Raw genomic sequence first — 17,482 nt, 5'->3', positions numbered from 1 at the left:
TGAAAAAATAAATAGTAGAACAATATTTGTAGTATTAGGTTGAACCAAAAGAAATTGCCTTATTCATAGATTAAAAAAATGATTGAATATAGGCAATTTCTTACGGTTCAATCTAAAGTAATGTCACATGAGTCAAAAACAAAATTATATATGCATTCATACACCTACATATGTAAGTGCAAAGAATTGAAGTTCAGAGTACATACCAGCAACGATTTAGAAAAGAAAGATGGGTCCGGGCTCAGTGGCTAATGCTTGTAATCACAGCACTTTGGAAGGCCAAGGCGGGCGGATCACCTGAGGTCGGGAGTTTGAGACCAGCCTGACCAACATGGAGAAACCCCGTCTCTACTAAAAATACAAAATTAGCTGGGCATGATGGCACATGCCTGTAATCACAGCTATTCGGGAGGCTGAGGCAGGAGAATCGCTTGAACCTGGGAGGTGGAGGTTGCAGTGAGCCGAGAGATCACGCCATTGCACTCCAGCCTGGGCAACAAGAGTGAAACTCCATCTCAAAAAAACAAAAAAAAACAAAGAAATATGGGTGGATATAAAACTTTCCTTTTTCACTGTATATATTTCTGCATTATTGGAATTTCTTATATTATGCAGGTATCCACATATCACAATTAAAAAAAAAAAAGACATAAAGAGTTCATTTAAAATTAGCTGAAGTGGGGTTGGGCACAGTGGCTCATGCCTGTAATCCCAACACTTTGAGAAGCTGAGGCAGGTGGATCACACCTGAGGTCGGGAGTTTGAGACCAGCCTGGTCAACATGGTGAACCCCTGGCCCTACTAAAAACACAAAAAATTAGTTGGGCGTGGTACTGCATGCCTGTAATCCCAGCTACTCAGGAGGCTGTGGCACGAGAATTGCTTGAACCCGGGAGGCAAAGGTTGCAATGAGCCAAGATCGTGCCTCTGCATTCCAGCTTGGGCAACAAAGTGAGACCCTGTCTCAAAAAATAATAAAATAAAATAAAATAACCAAGTCATTCCTTTGTCAAAATATTCCAGTCTTTTAAGGTTTTGCTACCTTACAATAATATCTTTAAAATATATCACCAGGCCTGGCCCAGTGCCTCACACCTGTAATCCCAGCACTTTAAGAGGCCAAGGTGGGTGGATCACTTGAGGTCAGGAGTTCGAGACCAGCTAGCCCAACTTGGTGAAATCCTGTCTGCCCTAAAAATACAAAAGTGGGCACCTGTAATCCCAGCTACTCAGGAGGCTGAGGCAGGAGAATCACTTGAATCTGGGAAGTAGAAGTTGCAGTGAGCTGAGATGGCACCACTGCACTCCAGCCTGGGCAACAGAGTGAGACTCCAACCCAAAAAAAATAAAATAAAATAAGTATCACCCAGAAAAAGAACATTTCAATGTTTAACCTATGTCAATCAATTAGGAATGAAAATCTTTTACTCGCAGTCTCACCTTTTCTAATGTTTCCTTAACTCTATTCTTTCCTATGCTCATATAAACAGAATTAGTATAATGAACTCAATTGCTGAGTGACAGATGATCAAAGAGATAGCATAAGTGTGGAGAAAGACTTACAAAAAAAGGGGGTATCCCACAGGAGATCAGTAAGAAGGTAGGCCTTTTAAAAATATATGAAAGCTTTAGTCACAGGTCGCCCATTAAAAATATTTTGGAAGAATTTTAACACTTTAATATAATATTAAGTAAGGAGCGTGGAGGTAGAAGGACAAAAAAATTAAGTAGAAAAAAGTATTATGATTACCAACACAATACATATATTAAGACCCAAAACTTATAATTATCATAAGTATAGGAATCTATTAATAAAGATTTTTATATGATATAAATCTATGAGTTGAAAAGGACAAAAAACATGAATATGTTAACAGACATTATCTTTGGATGGTGTGTTTTCATGTGGCTTTATCATCATCTTTGGCTTTTCAAATTTTCTACCAGAAAATGCTGTTTATAATTATACCAAAAAAAAAAAAAGAATGTTAGTTGATAAGCAAAAAAAAAAAAAAAAAAGCTAGTTCCTTACAAAGAGCTTCTACTCTTTTGCAAATTATAGCAAACAAAATGAAGCATTTGCAATTCAATTAGAAATATTAATTCTTCTTATTAAGGAGATTACAGGATGTTTAACTTAAAATGCAAACAATACAGCAAAATTATTTGAACATTCAGCATCCCTCTTGAATTCATAACACACGAGTCAAACTAAAGCAGTGTATTTTTCTTATAATAGCCTCTTTCATTATCTTTCATTATACCTGAAAGCATAACTAACACTTTAAACTATTTATAAAAATTAAAGGGGAACAAATTGGAGGGACCTATAAGGAAAGAAAAGTTAATGGTGGGGAAAGGATCTCCTTTTGCCTAGGTTCACATTTTTACATGGATAGACAACAATTAAGAGTAACACTTTCAGTCTTTCTTGGTTCACTCCCTTGCTCCTCCCCAAGGGAAAAATAATAAATTATGTGATTGGTCAACTTGGAAGGAGGGACTGAATATGCATAGTTCAGCCTTTTCCCCTTTGGGATCAACCCACTGCACAGGACATATGCTCTTTGTCAGCTCTCAGCCATACACTAAGCTGAATTAAGCTCGCTCTCTGTCGAGGGAAATCTGTGGTCATTCAGCACTGCCAGTAACCAGTGGGTGAGTGAGCCTGCTTAACTCTGGTGTTCAGTTTACAAATCTGATTGTTGCTGCACACTTAAGCCATTTTCACCAACATCACTGTTTGTAATAAAGCTGACTGTTTGATCTCTGCCTCCTGGCTTCTTTGTTCTGAATTCAACCAGTGGAAAAAAGTATGTTGTTTGTTGTCCCTGCCCTCACACACTAACAGGTGTGAGAGAGAGAGAATCAGCACCTCCTTAAAACTCTGACTTAATCACCTAAGAAATGTTCTGTCTAGATGAGCAGCCTGCTTCGAAATGAATTTAGATTGTTTACATTTAAAGTCACCTCCTCAATCTGTATTTTTTAAAGTAAAAAGACTTATGCAATCTAAAGAGAAACCAGAGTATTCTATACTTTTAAACTACACCTCCTGGTTTTACATCCCTAACACCACCTTGGGTATATATCACGAGCCAGACTCCCAATCTCCACATTTGTGACTGTAATTGGTCAGTTGAAAGGTATCACTCCCTGGAGTTAGTAACCTACCTGTAGCCCGTCATCCACATCTTTCACATAACCTTTTTCATATAGCTCCTGGGGAACATTTAAGATACGTTTTGAAAAATCATTTTCCTGCCAGTCCATACGAAGACCTGCAATAGACAATAGCAACTTAGGGCAATTACAAGAGCTTCTGCTCTTGTCAATTTTCTGCTCTGCATTCTTTAAAATGCTATCATATTTATCCAAAACTGAGAGTGGATGGGAGAAAGAAGGATGCCATAAAACCCTGATCAGTCCTTGGGGTTAACAGGATTTAGCCATAGCATGACCCAGCAACTTGGGTTCTTATGCTGGCAAAAGCCACATGAGCTAACAGGGAGCAACTTATAAAAATGCAAAGACATACAAGACCAAAACAAACAAACAAAAAAAGAGCATGGCATACTTCTCACAGCAACTCAGCAGGCAAAATACCTTCAAACTGTGTGTTCAGGCCTGCTCCAGGGCCAAGAGGTCTGGGAAATAATTCAATCTTTATGAGCCCTTGGAAATAGAAATGGCGGTTTTATCGGCCTCAGCAGAGTCATGATTCCATGCTCTCTGAACGTCCCTGTACTCAGCCACAAGGGGAACACTATAGCCTCTCCATTCAAACAAGAACAAATTCAACCATCTATTTTAAACGATTTGACCCAGCAGATCTGGAGAGGATATTGCAATCTCCCTGGAGAGCCAGAGTAACCAGGGTTCAAATCTGTTCAGCCTCAAGACAATGGTCATTCCCATTTAAAAGAAGTTTTAGTAATGTCTGCTCCCAGTGCTTGAGTACTAAAAAAAAAAAAAAAAAAAAAAAAAAAAAGATTCATATTGTTATCAGCTATAATAATTCACATGGAACTCTTTAAGGGATTTGTTGAGAATAAATCATTTTCTGAAAATTCTTGCCCCTCTGGCATGCATGGAAGAAAGGTTAATTACTGACCTCATTTTCTGCATCAAGGACAACTGAGGTTGAATGGTTTTTAAACAGTCAAAGCAAATTATCAACAGATTGTGGGTTGATATCAAGAAAACATTGGCAAGTAAACATTTGAGTAGGTTTTAGGTTTTTCTTAGTGATCCAGACTACTCCCAGGCAGGTCCGAAGACCTAATTCCACCTGGGAAGCCCACCTCTGAGGAAGATTCTAGCCTACCCAGAGTACATCTAAACCCACAAAACCATGTATGTGCTTTCCCAGAGTTTCTCCAAGTTAACTCACAAGATCACTCTAGATCACAGTTTAGTATCTGTGTCCCTGGAACTAAATTTATATTCCTAAGATAAAAGAATCACAGGTGTATTAATTAAGCCAGGAGCTACAAGGTACCATTAATCAACCAGTATTCCATTTCCTGTCAAGTATCCCAATACTTTTTCAAAAGAGGTAAGTCCCAAATATCCTACTGACCTATTTTGTACTTCAAGATACAAACAAGAATTCAGTTCTTACCACTGCCACTCCAGGGAAGAGTTGGGATACCTGCAGTTTGAGCCACTATGGAAGATGCAATCTTATCCCCTAAAGCCCACATGGCCTGGCTTGGAGGACCTAAAAACAAAACAGGAAAAGAATCCTGACTGTAACATCTTGGCCTCATTTCTGGCACATGTAGTTGCCTTGTATCATAGCTATTTATGTATTTGTCTTGTCCTCCCCGACCCCTCACATATCAAGGAGATCATAAATTGATTATGGGGACTATTATGCTTTGACTTACCTTTGTAACATCTATGACACCTAATGTAGTAAGCTTTTTGTACAGAGTGAGAGCTCAATATATATAAACATATGCTGAATTAAATTTTTGACAAATCTAGCTATAATGTTATCATTCTTCATGATTCAACTTTACCAGATCAATAAAGTCTTCTTTTTTAAGTCAATATCCTGAAATAAGGACTTTAAAGTTTTAGGATTCAAGTCTGAAATAGCATACCCTCTTTGGTCTTAGGGGAACCCAAAAAGGAGACTTATCTTTAATAAGGTTTAGAAAACATAATGTTCATTATTTAAGGTCTCTAAGACAGACAGAAAAATACTTTGAGCTATATAACCTCTCCTTTCCTCTCTGGTATAATGACAGCAGAAAAGTCAGAAGTATCTCTCACCTGTAGCACCTACATGCTTAAATGCAAAGGTGCTGATTCATATTTAACGGCACACTGCCAGGGCATCCTAGTATTCAATTATCTTCACTATCTAAAAACAGGTAATTTTCCCACATGCTTTCTTAAGGTTAGTTGCAAAGTTTTAAAAGGTCAGTGTTTTAGAAACCAAAGCCTTCTCCACATCTCCATATCGGACCCAGGGACAGAAAACAAAATCAAGATGAAGTGAGATAAGCAAGAAATGAAAAAAATGAAAGAAATGAAGAGGGTTACTCTGAGAGTTAGTAATAGATTGAGAAAAAAAAAAAAAAAGAGAGAGAGAGAGAGAGCGCCCAGCACATCTTAAACAGAAGATCAGACTATAGAGTAAAATGTGGGCAAAATTGACAAAAAGAAACAGAAAGACAGGGACAGTATGTCAGAACAGCTTACCCATGAATGCAATGCCATTTTTCAAGAGAAGTTCCGGTAGTTTGGGATTCTCAGAAGCATGACCCCAGCCAGCCCACACTGCCTGCAAGGGAATATAATATAATTCATTCTTAAAATTCACTCAAAACCCCCACAAACTGCATGACTCTCTATCCAGGCTGGCCCTATTTCATGAGGTACAATAGTTCCACAGCAGCCTAATGCTTAATTCAGCTTCTATGCTTGATTGTTGGCAAACTCTTTACAGAGTAACAATAAGTAGTCCATTGTGGCAAGATCTCTGAAGGGGTCAAAACCAAGTTGAAACTGATATTAAGATCCAGTTATTCTTGTTGCTCTTTAGGAAACTCAATTCATAGCCTAGGCTGTAAAGGGCATTTTCTAGAAATACTGGCTATGTTTCACATATTCAATTACTATGGCCACTCCATTACATCTTTATTGATTACACTGCCCTTTAAGTTTAGAGTTTTTTCTCTTGGGGCTTTAAGATACCTACCCTAAACTTACTAACACAATGTGACAGGGAAGAAACAGCCTATTTCTTTAATATACCACCATCATTTAGGCTAATATTCCACAAGAAATAGGTAATTTTTACTTACTGGGGATGGCTCAAAGGTGAGATACCTAGAATAAATAATCTCTGAAAGATGCTTCCAAACTTTGTTTGTATTAGGTTTACTTTATTTTTAGCCATTCCATTATTTCCATCTTTCTTTTCCTTATTTGGTTTAGTTATCTCATATACAGGCATTTAATAATTTTCAAAAAAGATGCTTTACAAAAATGTTCTTCTCTGGATATCCCCCTGTGCCTAACTATAAAATGGCTGAATTTGGTTTTAAAGGACACATTGGCGTCTCTTACTTGTACTGGGATCCTTTTAGCAATATCAAGAATTAATTCCACATTTGCATAGTTGTTGTTGTTTGGTCCTCCAGGCACCGGCACGTAGTGATCTGCCATCTTAATGTATTCTGAAAATGCAAGCAAATTAAAAGAGAACACATGATTGTTTTCTTCCAAAAATTTAATTACACAGCAAAACTATGTAAAGGTCAGGAACTATCATAAGTAACCACAGGACAAAGAGCATTAATAGGATAATTTCCAGGACCATTTAATTGGGGTCTCTTAGTTTGTTAAGTCACATGCACTAATATGAGCTACCCCCATATTTAGAAGCTCTTATACTAAAACAGCAGTTCTCCAATATTTCATTTTGTAATCTTTCTGAGGAATTTTTACGACTTCTATATCAAGGCTGATGTGTCTCTCAGTGGCCCAAGTGCAATTACTCTATTCTGAGAAAAAGTTCTAGTCCTGACATTCTTTGTCTTTAACTGGCACTGGACCTAGACTCTTTTCCTGGTGCAGAGCTTGACAGAATGGAGAAAGATAGGAGAGCCTGAATGGCTTGCAAACTGGCTAAACAAGAAAGGTTAGTTACAGGAGTGTCTGGGAAGAGTGTATCTGGAAACAGGTATTTGAAAGAAACTTGAGAAAGATAACCACTTTCTCATGTATATTTGTTGTACCGTATTCCCTTTCAAATTTGTCACCTAACATCTATCTTCCTATTCTGGCAATGACAATTGTAACAGAAGAGCTACCACGTGTAGGGACTGTAACTAACACTTTATATATACATTATCTCATTTAATTCTCTCATCAACCCAATACTTGATATGTGACAGAAAATGATGGCTTGGAGGAGTTAAGTAACTTGCTCAAAGTTCATTTCCTCCATTTATATATTTATTTTAGCTTTCAAATTTCAACTCAAGCATCCAACATTATTTATTACCAGTTCTTTTATCTCGTTCTTTTTTTAAAAATTTAAGTTCCAGGATACATGTGCAGGACATCCAGGTTTATTACATAGGTAAACATGTGCCATAGTGGTTTGCTGCACCTATCAACCCATCAGTTAGGTATTAAGCCCCACATGCACTGGCAAAGGGCATGAACAGACTCTTCTCAAAAGAAGACATTTATGCGGCCAACAAACATATTTTAAAAAAAAAAAAAAAAGCTCAACATCAGTGATTATTAGAGAAACGCATATCAAAACCATAATGAGATACCATCTCATGACAGTCAGAATGGTGATTATCTTGTTCTTATTTCTAAAAGATTTTAAGTCCTTTCTAAAAAAAAAAAAAAAAACTACTAAAAAAAAAATTCTGCTAGAATGTCTTCAAAATTAAAATAGGTTTATTGTTCTCTTTGATTATAGGAGGCAAAGCATGTAAATTATTAAATAATGTTAGATAATACAACAGACTATAACAATACTATATTTTAAAAGTCAAAATTGGCTGAGTGTGGTGGATTACCCAAAGTAATCCCAGCACTTTGGGAGGCTGAGGTGGGCAGATCATGAGGTCAGGAGATGGAGACCATCCTGGCTAACACGGTGAAACCCCATCTCTCTAAAAATACAAAAAATTAGCCGGGGATGGTGGCACACGCCTGTATTCCCACCACAGACAGAGGGAGGCTGAGGGAGGCTGAGGCAGGATAATCGCTTGAACCTGGGAGGCAGAGGTTGCAGTGAGCCGAGATTGCGCCACTGCACTCCAGCCTGGGGGACAAAGTGAGACTCTCACCCATTGTCCCACCTCAAAGACAACCAGTTTATGCTTTATTGTATATAAATATATATTTTTTGGTATATATATATGTTTAATTTTTTGATGGATACCTAATATTTCAATAGGCTATATAATTCATTTGACTACTAACTTATTGATGGAAGTACAGATTATTTACAATTTGAAAAATAATAAAATAATGTGTATCCCTGAATGGCTATCCAATTATATCCACAGATACGTTACTAGCAATAAAACTACTGGGTCAAAAGGTATTCATATTTTCAGACTCTCACCAGCAACGTGGGTACCAAATACTCTCACCTATGTTAGGTATTATGAATGTTTTCAATTTTGTGAGTTTTGTAAGTTAAAAAAAAAAATTTTAGTATTGTTTTGGTTTAGATTTCTTTTTTGTTTGTTTCTTTGTTTTTGAGACAGGGTCTCACTCTGACACCCAGACTGGAATACAGTGGCATGATCATGGCTCACTGCAACCTCGACCTCCTGGGCTCAGGTGATTCTCCCACCTCAGCCTCCAGAGTAGCTGAGACTACAGGCATGTGCCTCTATGCCCAGCTAATTTTTGCATTTTTTGTAGCGACCAAGTTTCACCACATTGTCCAGGCTGACCTTGAACTTCTGGTCTCAAGTGATCCGCCTGCCTTGGCCTCCTCAAGTGCTGAGATTACAGGCATGAGCCACCATGCCTGGCCCTCCATACTTTTTATCAATAAGGTATAATCTCTTAATCTTAAGGTAGAGTATCTTCACAGATAACATGACGAATAATATGGTATCAAGGATTTGCATCAAAATAATTGTGCATGGGGTTAAGAATATAGATGAAACTAGATTAGCCATGAGTTGATAATTATTGATATTGCATGACAGGTAGATGGGAAGGGATTAATTATACTCTTCAACTTTTACATAGTTAAACACACACACACACACACACACACACACATCAAAAAACACATTCATTTAAAATGCAAATCCTTAGATGTCCAACACACACACATACTCTCCTCAAAAGACAAAGTCTGTGCTTCAGAGGATGGAAAACAAGGCCCCCCTTGGCAAATACTATATCACATCTTGTAGCCACCTGTAATTTCTAGAAAACCACTTATGTCATACCTTTATGCATTTGTATATGCTGTTCTTTCTGTCTGGTACACCTTTCTCTCCCTTCAATTGCTTCACTAACTCTTACTCATTCTTGGTTAGACATAATCTCTTTCAGAAAGCTTTCTCTCTTTTTTTTTTATTTCGTTGAGACTGAATCTCGCTTTGTGGCCCAGGCTGGAATGCAGTGGCATGATCTCGGCTCACCACAACCTCCTCCTCCTGGGTTCATACAATTCTCCTGCCTCAGCTTCCGAGTAGCTGGATTTACAAGCACCAGCACCATGCCCAGCTAATTTTTGTATTTTTAGTAGACACGGGGTTTCATCATGTTGGAGTCCCAAACTCCTGACCTCAAGTGATCTACCGGCTTCGGCATCCCAAAGTGCTGGGATTACAGGCATGAGCCACCACACTCAGCCTAAGAAAGTTTTCTCTTAAGACTGCCCCCAAGAATTAGATGTCTCATCTCTGTGTTCTCACCGGACCCTGTGCATGTTTCTTTTATAGCACTTACCTCATTGTATTGAAATTATTTGTTTCCTACAACAAGATCACATCTTATTCAACTGTCAGTCTCCATGTTAAGTGAATGAATAAATGAATTAATTGGAGTACCAGGTAGAAATGAATGAGGAAAAAGAAACTGGGCTGAGCGCAGTGGCTCACACCTGTAATCTTAGCACTTTGGGAGGGAAAGGCAGGTGGGTCACAAGGTCAAGAGACCGAGACCATCCTGGCCAACACGGTGAAACCCTGTCTCTACTAAAAATACAAAAATTAGCTAGGCGTGATGGTGTGCACCTGTAGTCCCAGCTACTTGGGAGGCTGAGGCAGGAGAATCACTTGAACCCTGGAGGCAGAGGTTGCAGTGAGCTGAGTTTGCGCCACTGCACTCCAGCCTGGTGACAGAGCAAGACTCTGTCTCAAAAAAAAAAAAAAACCAAAAAACCAAACAAAAAACCACGCAAGATAATTTGTATTTATTATAGATGATCTCATCTTTACAACTATCTAGTGAAATAGACATTAGGATCTTCCTTTTATAAGCATGAAACTTGTGGCTCAGAGATGTGAAAGTACGCATCTAAATGATTTCACATAATAACATGATATAGTTTGAATGTATGTCCCTCACCAAATGTCATGTTGAATTGTAATCCCCAGTCTCGGAAATAGGGCCTGCTAGGAGGTGTTTGGATCATGAGGGCAGCTCCCTCATGAATGGCTTGGGCCATCTCCTTGATGATACATGAGTTCTCACTCTAAGTTCATATGAGATGTGGCTGTTTAAAAGTGTGTGGCACCCTCCCCGCCACCGCATTCTCTGTCTTATTCCTGCTCTGGCTGTGTGATGTGCCTACTCCCCCTTCACCTTGCTCCAGGATAGTAAGTGTCCTGCAGCCTCCCCAGAAGCAGAGCAGTTGCCAGTACCATCCTTCTTGTAAAGCCTGCAGAATCGTGAGCCAACTAAACCTCTTTTCTTTACAAATTACCTAGCCTCAGGTATTTCTTTATAGCAATGCAAGAATGGCCTAATATATAACATTTGCTTTCTAATAAATTGGTGACTTCTCGATTTCTAAATAAGATGATATAATAACCTTTCTTTCTTAGGCATAATCATAATAACATTGTCTCAACAAAGAAAAAACATATGCAGACTAAAATAAGTACAAAAGGATAACTCTTTTTCACAGCTGCTTAGGAGTAAAAGATTAAAAAAAGTTTAAAAAGATAACTCTTCACATTATCTGTGGGTATTCTACCTTAAGAGATTATACCTTAGTGATAGAAGGTATGGAGAAGAAAGACTAGTCACATCTTTCAGCTATACCAAGAGTCTTTATCTATAACTATCAGACAGAGAACCATCTGAGTAAAAAGAATATGTAGAAGGATTTACAGAGTGAAACACGCTTCGGTCCCAAAAGATCTCTCCTTCAGGAGGAAAAAAAAAAAATCTTAGCCCAAAGTTTTTCTATAATTCAATATAACGCATAAGGAAAACAGCATTTCCTTCTAAATCTTTCCACTTACACATTCCAAAGAATGCGGCATAGCAAATACTTAACACTGAAAAAGGCATACACTTGAAAGGCCAAATCAATACTTTTGTTAAATTTCTTCCTACCTAGCCCTAGAACACAGGAATCTGTATTGAGGTTGACTATAGTGCAATCACTTTTATATGCCTATTACTGACACATTTTAAACAGAAATTATTTTAAAAGAATTTTACTTGGAAGTCTTGTGTTTGGGAATCCCCCTAAGTTAACATTCTCCTACTTAAAGGCTGTGCTATTCCATGTTTTAGTTTTGAGAGTGATGCTTTCATAATGCTAATAACTCACCTGCATTGGCTTTAAGGTCTTCAGGTGTGACCATGACAACGAATCGAATTGCACGTTCATTTCGAAACATTTCATAAGACCACCTACGGATAGACCGCATGCATTTCACTGCTGCAATGCCATTGTTAGCAATAAGAACCTGGGAGGGGAAAGGAGATGGGAATGGGAGGAAAAGGCAGAAAAAAGCAATAATGGAGGAAAAGAGATGAGAGAATTTTTGTATATCTATCTTTCTGTGTAAAAGTCATACTTTTAACCAAGAATTCTTGTTACTAGTCCAGACTGTTAGAAACTGGCTTCCCCATGGCCAAGCAATGTCTAAATGTTAGCTAAGCAAATACTTGAGTATGTGCCAGCTAAAACATACTCCTTTCTAACTTCATTTGTTTGAAGGGAAAAGTCACAATTACTTAAATCCTGTGAGTTTGTGAATTATTCTACCATACTACCATATCAATTACTAGGGAACAGAAGAAAATGAAATTCAGAGGGATGACATATTATGATATCAGGAGTAGGGGAAGGCCAACCAGTGCAGGGCCATGCATTTTTCTCTGTTGCAATAAAGTTAGGTACACAGCACTGAACATGTTTAAAAATCCTGGTATTAGTTACTTTTCTGCAAAATACTGAATTCCAATACCTTAGAATTGTAAAGAATGCCTCAGAAAGAATGGTCACTGTTGTAGAAAAATCAAATAATCCTGAGACTTTCTGTAAACAAACCTTTTATCGCCTTACCTATCTTGCAGTCATGCCTCTGAGGATAGCACAGACTAATAGACACATAATCTATCTTTATTGGAAGACTAATAAAAGGATGCTGCTGAAGTAATACTTTTAAGAGTGGAAATATAGGTCCCCATCCTTTAATCTTTTAATCACTGGAAGCTATTTCAGCCAAGTCATCCTCTCAGCTCTGACATGGTCTAGATAAAAGTGACACAGAATTACATTTCAGAATACCTGGAATCTCTAAGTATATCATGTGGTATATTCCCTTCAAACATCTCAAATACCTGGTGGAAGCCAGTAAGTCACAGTGTATCAAACTCTTTAAGCCTTCTCTTCTGAAACTCTCTCTACTCCCTTAGCTTTCAATCCAATGCTGTGGCATATTGTTTCCCCACCGGCACCCACAAGCTAATCAATTCTTCATACCCTGTCGGATCAGTGCAGCCCCACCCTGTAAAACCCCAAGATCTTTCAAAAACATTTTTTGTTTTGAGACAGGGTTCCTCTGTCGCCCAGGTTGGAGTGCAGTGGCACAATCCATAGCTCACTGCAACCTTGAACTCCTAGGCTCAAGTGATCCTTCCGTTTCAGCCTCCCAAGTTGATAGTACTCAAAAATAACTTTATGCGCACAATTTTAACTCCTTAATTAGTTATGACTAAATTATCTGTGGTAAATACATATTATAGGAAAACAGTGAAATTCTATTAATAGGATGCTAGGGAGGCAGAAAGGCTAAAATTCACATAAAGAGGCAAAGCCTCTGAGAATCTAAATATCAATTGGGAGTAAATCCAGACAACAAATCTCGGCAAGCATTAAATCCTATGTGCTTTTGACAAAATAATTCAGCAAGTTACAACTTACCTTCTCAATCACTTTATTTCCCCCAAAGCGAGTAACAAATTCTGCTGGAGAAGCCACAGTGAAATCTCGTTGAGAATCTATTTTCTTTCTGTCTCGGCCCTGCTTTACTAGGTGCAAGCCAGACATGCTGGACCTATAAAGATAGAGAAGCCATAAAAACACCATCTATATTTTCTGGAGACCTGCTTTTCACTACCATACCCATAACAGTACTTTCACAACTGCATCCTGTGAAGACTGCATGCTGGCAGGTCATATACTTTTCAAATAAAAGAGAGAAAAGAAAATGATTCTTGCTTCTGGAAATTTAAGGGGGGGGAAAAAAAAAAGCATTCCTGAATAATAAAAGACAATATCAAGGTTTCCCAACAGATGCCATCACAAAGAGATAGGCAAAGGATAGAATGAAATGAGATGGTAGAAATAATAGACTCAGAGACCATAAAAGCCAAAAAACAAGTTACCAAAGTTGTTTCTGGATCACAACTCTGGTGTGCAGATGACCTTCACCTCTGTATCTCTGACTTCCATCTTTCTTACGAGCTATAACTCCACATTTTAAAACTGCCTACTAAATGTTTTACCTGGGTATCCCCTAGGTATTTCAAAATCAACAACTCCAAAACAAAATTCTTTTTTTCTTTTTTTTTTTTTTTGAGACGGAGTCTCGCTCTGTCGCCCAGGCTGGAGTGCAGTGGCCAGATCTCAGCTCACTGCAAGCTCCGCCTCCCGGGTTTTTACACCATTCTCCTGCCTCAGCCTCCCGAGTAGCTGGGACTACAGGCACCCGCCACCTCGCCCGGCTAGTTTTTTGTATTTTTTAGTAGAGACCAGGTTTCACCGTGTTAGCCAGGATGGTCTCGAACTCCTGACCTCGTGATCCGCCCGTCTCGGCCTCCCAAAGTGCTGGGATTACAGGCTTGAGCCACCGCGCCCGGCCTCCAAAACAAAATTCTTTACAAGGCAGCATAATATGCCATATTTAATCAATTTTAAGGTTCTACTTTTCTTTTTACTTTAAAAAAAATCTCCTAGGCCGGGTGCAGTGGCTCATGCCTGTAATCCCAGCACTTTGGGAGGCCAAGATGAGAGGATGGCTTGAGACCAGGAATTCGAGACCAGCCTAGGTAACATGGTGAAACCCTGTCTCTACAAAAAATACCAAAATTAGCTGGCACAGTCACGTGTGCCTGTAGTCCCAGTTACTTGGGGTGGGGGGAAGCTGAGGTAGGTGAATTGCTTGGGCGTGGGTGGTCAAGGCCATAGTCGTGCTACTGCACTCCAGCCTGGGTGACAGAATGAGATGGTGGGTGTCTCAAAAAAAAAAAAAAAAATTCTGAAATTGGTATGTATTTTACAATTGATGCCTTATTACATTGGCAGTACTGTTTTTGTTGTTGTTTTGAGACAGAGTCTCGCTCTGTCGCCCAGGTTGGAGTGCACTGGCCAGATCTCAACTCACTGCAACCTCTGCCTCCCAGGTTCAAGCGATTCTCCTACCTCAGCCTCCAGAGTAGCTGAGAACTGCAGGCATGTGCCACCATACCTGGCTAATTTTTGTATTTTTAGTAAAGACAGGGTTTCGCCATGTTGACTAGGCTGGTCTCAAACTCCTGACCTCAGGTGATCTGCCTACCTCGGCCTTTCAAAGTATTGCAATTACAGGCATAAGCCACCACGCCCGGCCAGCAGTACTGTATTTTTTCCTTAGTGGTACGTAAAATAATAGCGTTTCTAACAATCAGTGGCACCTTGGATTAGACAAAATATGACAGTGGAAACAGCACAGGCCTGGGTTTACATTCCAGATCTGTCCACTTAAATGATCTTTTGCAAATAATTTAATCTTCTCAGCTTCAGTGTTCTCTTTGTAAAATATGCATAATATTCACTGTCCCAGTTATTTACCTATTGTCTCTCAGCTCCAAACCTACTCTTTTATGCTCTGCTCTGTGACAATGGGCCAATATTTTGCAAACTTCATTTCCAAGACTCCTTTGCTAGCTCCTTCCTGTTCTGTTCACCAAACCAAAAGGCAGAAAGGTAAGAAAAGGGCCTTCCTTCCTATTTTCCAGCTGTTACCAGCATTGCTCCAGCAGTAACAGAGACTTAATTCCAGTCTCTAGCTTCTTTCAATTGTCTGGTGAAAAGCCATAGAGGTACCAGCAGCAGTGGGTTGTGGCTCTTTGGCAGTCAGAATATCAACATTGCCATGCACACTTATCCTCTGGACAGCACTGCCTGGGCCTATCATTCACCTGTCAGGCCAAGGATCTGAGTACCAGCTACTCAAAGCTTATGCCCAGAGGTCCAGGAACCAGCCCCCCAGAGGACCTCCACCAAGCTCCTAGGTTCTGGTAACACTACTTCCCTTTTGTTCTCCCAGCCTTAGGGGTGAAAGCTACTTTCTCTAGTTATTAACTCTGAGGTACCTCAGCATGCCTTTTGTTGTTGTTGTTGTTGTTTTATTCTCTAACACTCAATTAAGCAATTCTCACTACTGAATGTTCTCTGTTTATAACATCTAGTACAATTTATTTTCCTTGTGACAGCACCTTGATTGACAGACCCTCCAAAAGAGTGCTCGGAGGATAAAGTAAGATAGTGGACATAAGCTCCTTTGTACACTGCTTGATAGACAGCTATTTTCTTTTTCTATTCCCGCCTTTTCTTCCTTGCCCCTACAATTTAAACTTGATGGGACAGTAAGGTATCTTTTCAAAATAAGAAGGTATGATTAAAAATCTTCCCACATGCAGCACACTATCTAGCCTTCTGTGCACATACATAGTTTTACATATACAAATATAAATAAGACCAATCTTTCTTTCTTTCTTCTCTGAATGTATCTATGCATAAAACTCAATGAGTGGGCATTTTCTCTACACTTCACATGACTTAGTGTGGCTCTTAACTTGCAAAACCACCACCTACAGGAGCATAATAAAAAGGGACAACGCCAGGCGCGGTGGCTCACACCTGTAATCCCAGCACTTTGGGAAGCCAAGGCAGGCGGATCACTTGAGGCCAGGAGTTCTAGACCAGCTTGGCCAACATGGCGAAACCGCATCTCTACTAAAAAAAAAAAAAAAAAAAAAAAAATAGCCGCGCGTGGTGGCACACGTCCGTAATCCCAGCTACTCAGGAGGCTGAGGTGGGAGAATTGCTTGAACCCAGGAGGTAGAGGTTGCAGTGAGCAGAGATCAAGCCACTGCACTCCAGCCTGGGCGACAGAGTGAGACTACATCTCAAAAACAAAAAGACAAAAAAAAAAAACAAAAAAAAAAAACAAGAAGGGACAGTTCAGAGTCTAGCAGCTACTTTGCCTACCAGACTTAAGGACAGCCATAACAAAGGCTATACACTCTGCTGTTGGCACTCAATATAAAATGCTCTGTACCCTTCTTAGAGACTGACATTTCAAGCTGGTCAATCTATTAAAATTTTCTTCATCCTTTTCTATCCAGGTATTTAGTAATACTGCGTCTGGATTGGAACTTTAAAGTTAAGAGGCACCTTATAGAAAAAGAGGCCCACAAGAAGAATGATTTGTCTAAGGTCACAAAGGAAGTCTGTAGCATATGCAGACCAGAAAACCAGGTTTCATGGTCACTTCAATGTTCTTCCAATTACACTATGCAACATATCTAATGATAATAAAACCAGAGGTCTAAAAACAGTGCCAGTGTACATGTTTTGTTTTGTTTTAATTGCTTCATTTTTCCTTCATACATTCTTTTTAATCTTTTTTATTATTGCACATATTTTTAAATAAACAAAAATTACCTTCCTGTCCTTAACTTTGTCATGAACCTATTTCTTTTGGGCCCCAAGTCCATGGATCATTATCAGTATATCAGACTGAGCAATAACATCAATGAATCTCAAAAACCTCATGTTCAGAGAAGGAAACCAGACACAAAAAAAATATATACCATATGACTCCATTTACATGACAAGGATAACTAATCTACAGTGCAGAACACAAATCAGTGGGCTGGGGCTGTGGGAACTGACTGCAAGGGGGTATGGGAATGATGGAAACATTCTATATCTTGATCTTGTAGTAATAGTTACACG

General features: G+C 39.1%; 1 protein-coding gene across 4 annotated transcripts in view; it reads right to left on the bottom strand.

Moving 5' to 3' along the window:
* Nucleotides 1-17,482, bottom strand: part of ACACA (acetyl-CoA carboxylase alpha) — a 326,928-nt gene that overhangs the window by 189,069 nt on the left and 120,377 nt on the right. For all 4 annotated transcript variants that reach the window (XM_025361321.1, XM_025361319.1, XM_025361320.1 and 1 more), the window contains 6 exons: nucleotides 13,403-13,535; nucleotides 11,801-11,939; nucleotides 6,586-6,695; nucleotides 5,716-5,797; nucleotides 4,625-4,723; nucleotides 3,175-3,281 (listed from right to left, as the gene is read on the bottom strand). In XM_025361321.1, coding sequence (XP_025217106.1) covers nucleotides 3,175-3,281; nucleotides 4,625-4,723; nucleotides 5,716-5,797; nucleotides 6,586-6,695; nucleotides 11,801-11,939; nucleotides 13,403-13,535 — 670 coding nt within the window. The remainder of the gene's footprint in view (nucleotides 1-3,174; nucleotides 3,282-4,624; nucleotides 4,724-5,715; nucleotides 5,798-6,585; nucleotides 6,696-11,800; nucleotides 11,940-13,402; nucleotides 13,536-17,482) is intronic.

The sequence above is a fragment of the Theropithecus gelada genome, chromosome 16 (genome assembly GCF_003255815.1).
Source record: "Theropithecus gelada isolate Dixy chromosome 16, Tgel_1.0, whole genome shotgun sequence".
NCBI classification, from domain to species: domain Eukaryota; kingdom Metazoa; phylum Chordata; class Mammalia; order Primates; family Cercopithecidae; genus Theropithecus; species Theropithecus gelada.
The sequence above is the reverse complement of the archived record's forward strand: the minus strand, read 5'-3'. Positions and strand labels throughout refer to the sequence as shown.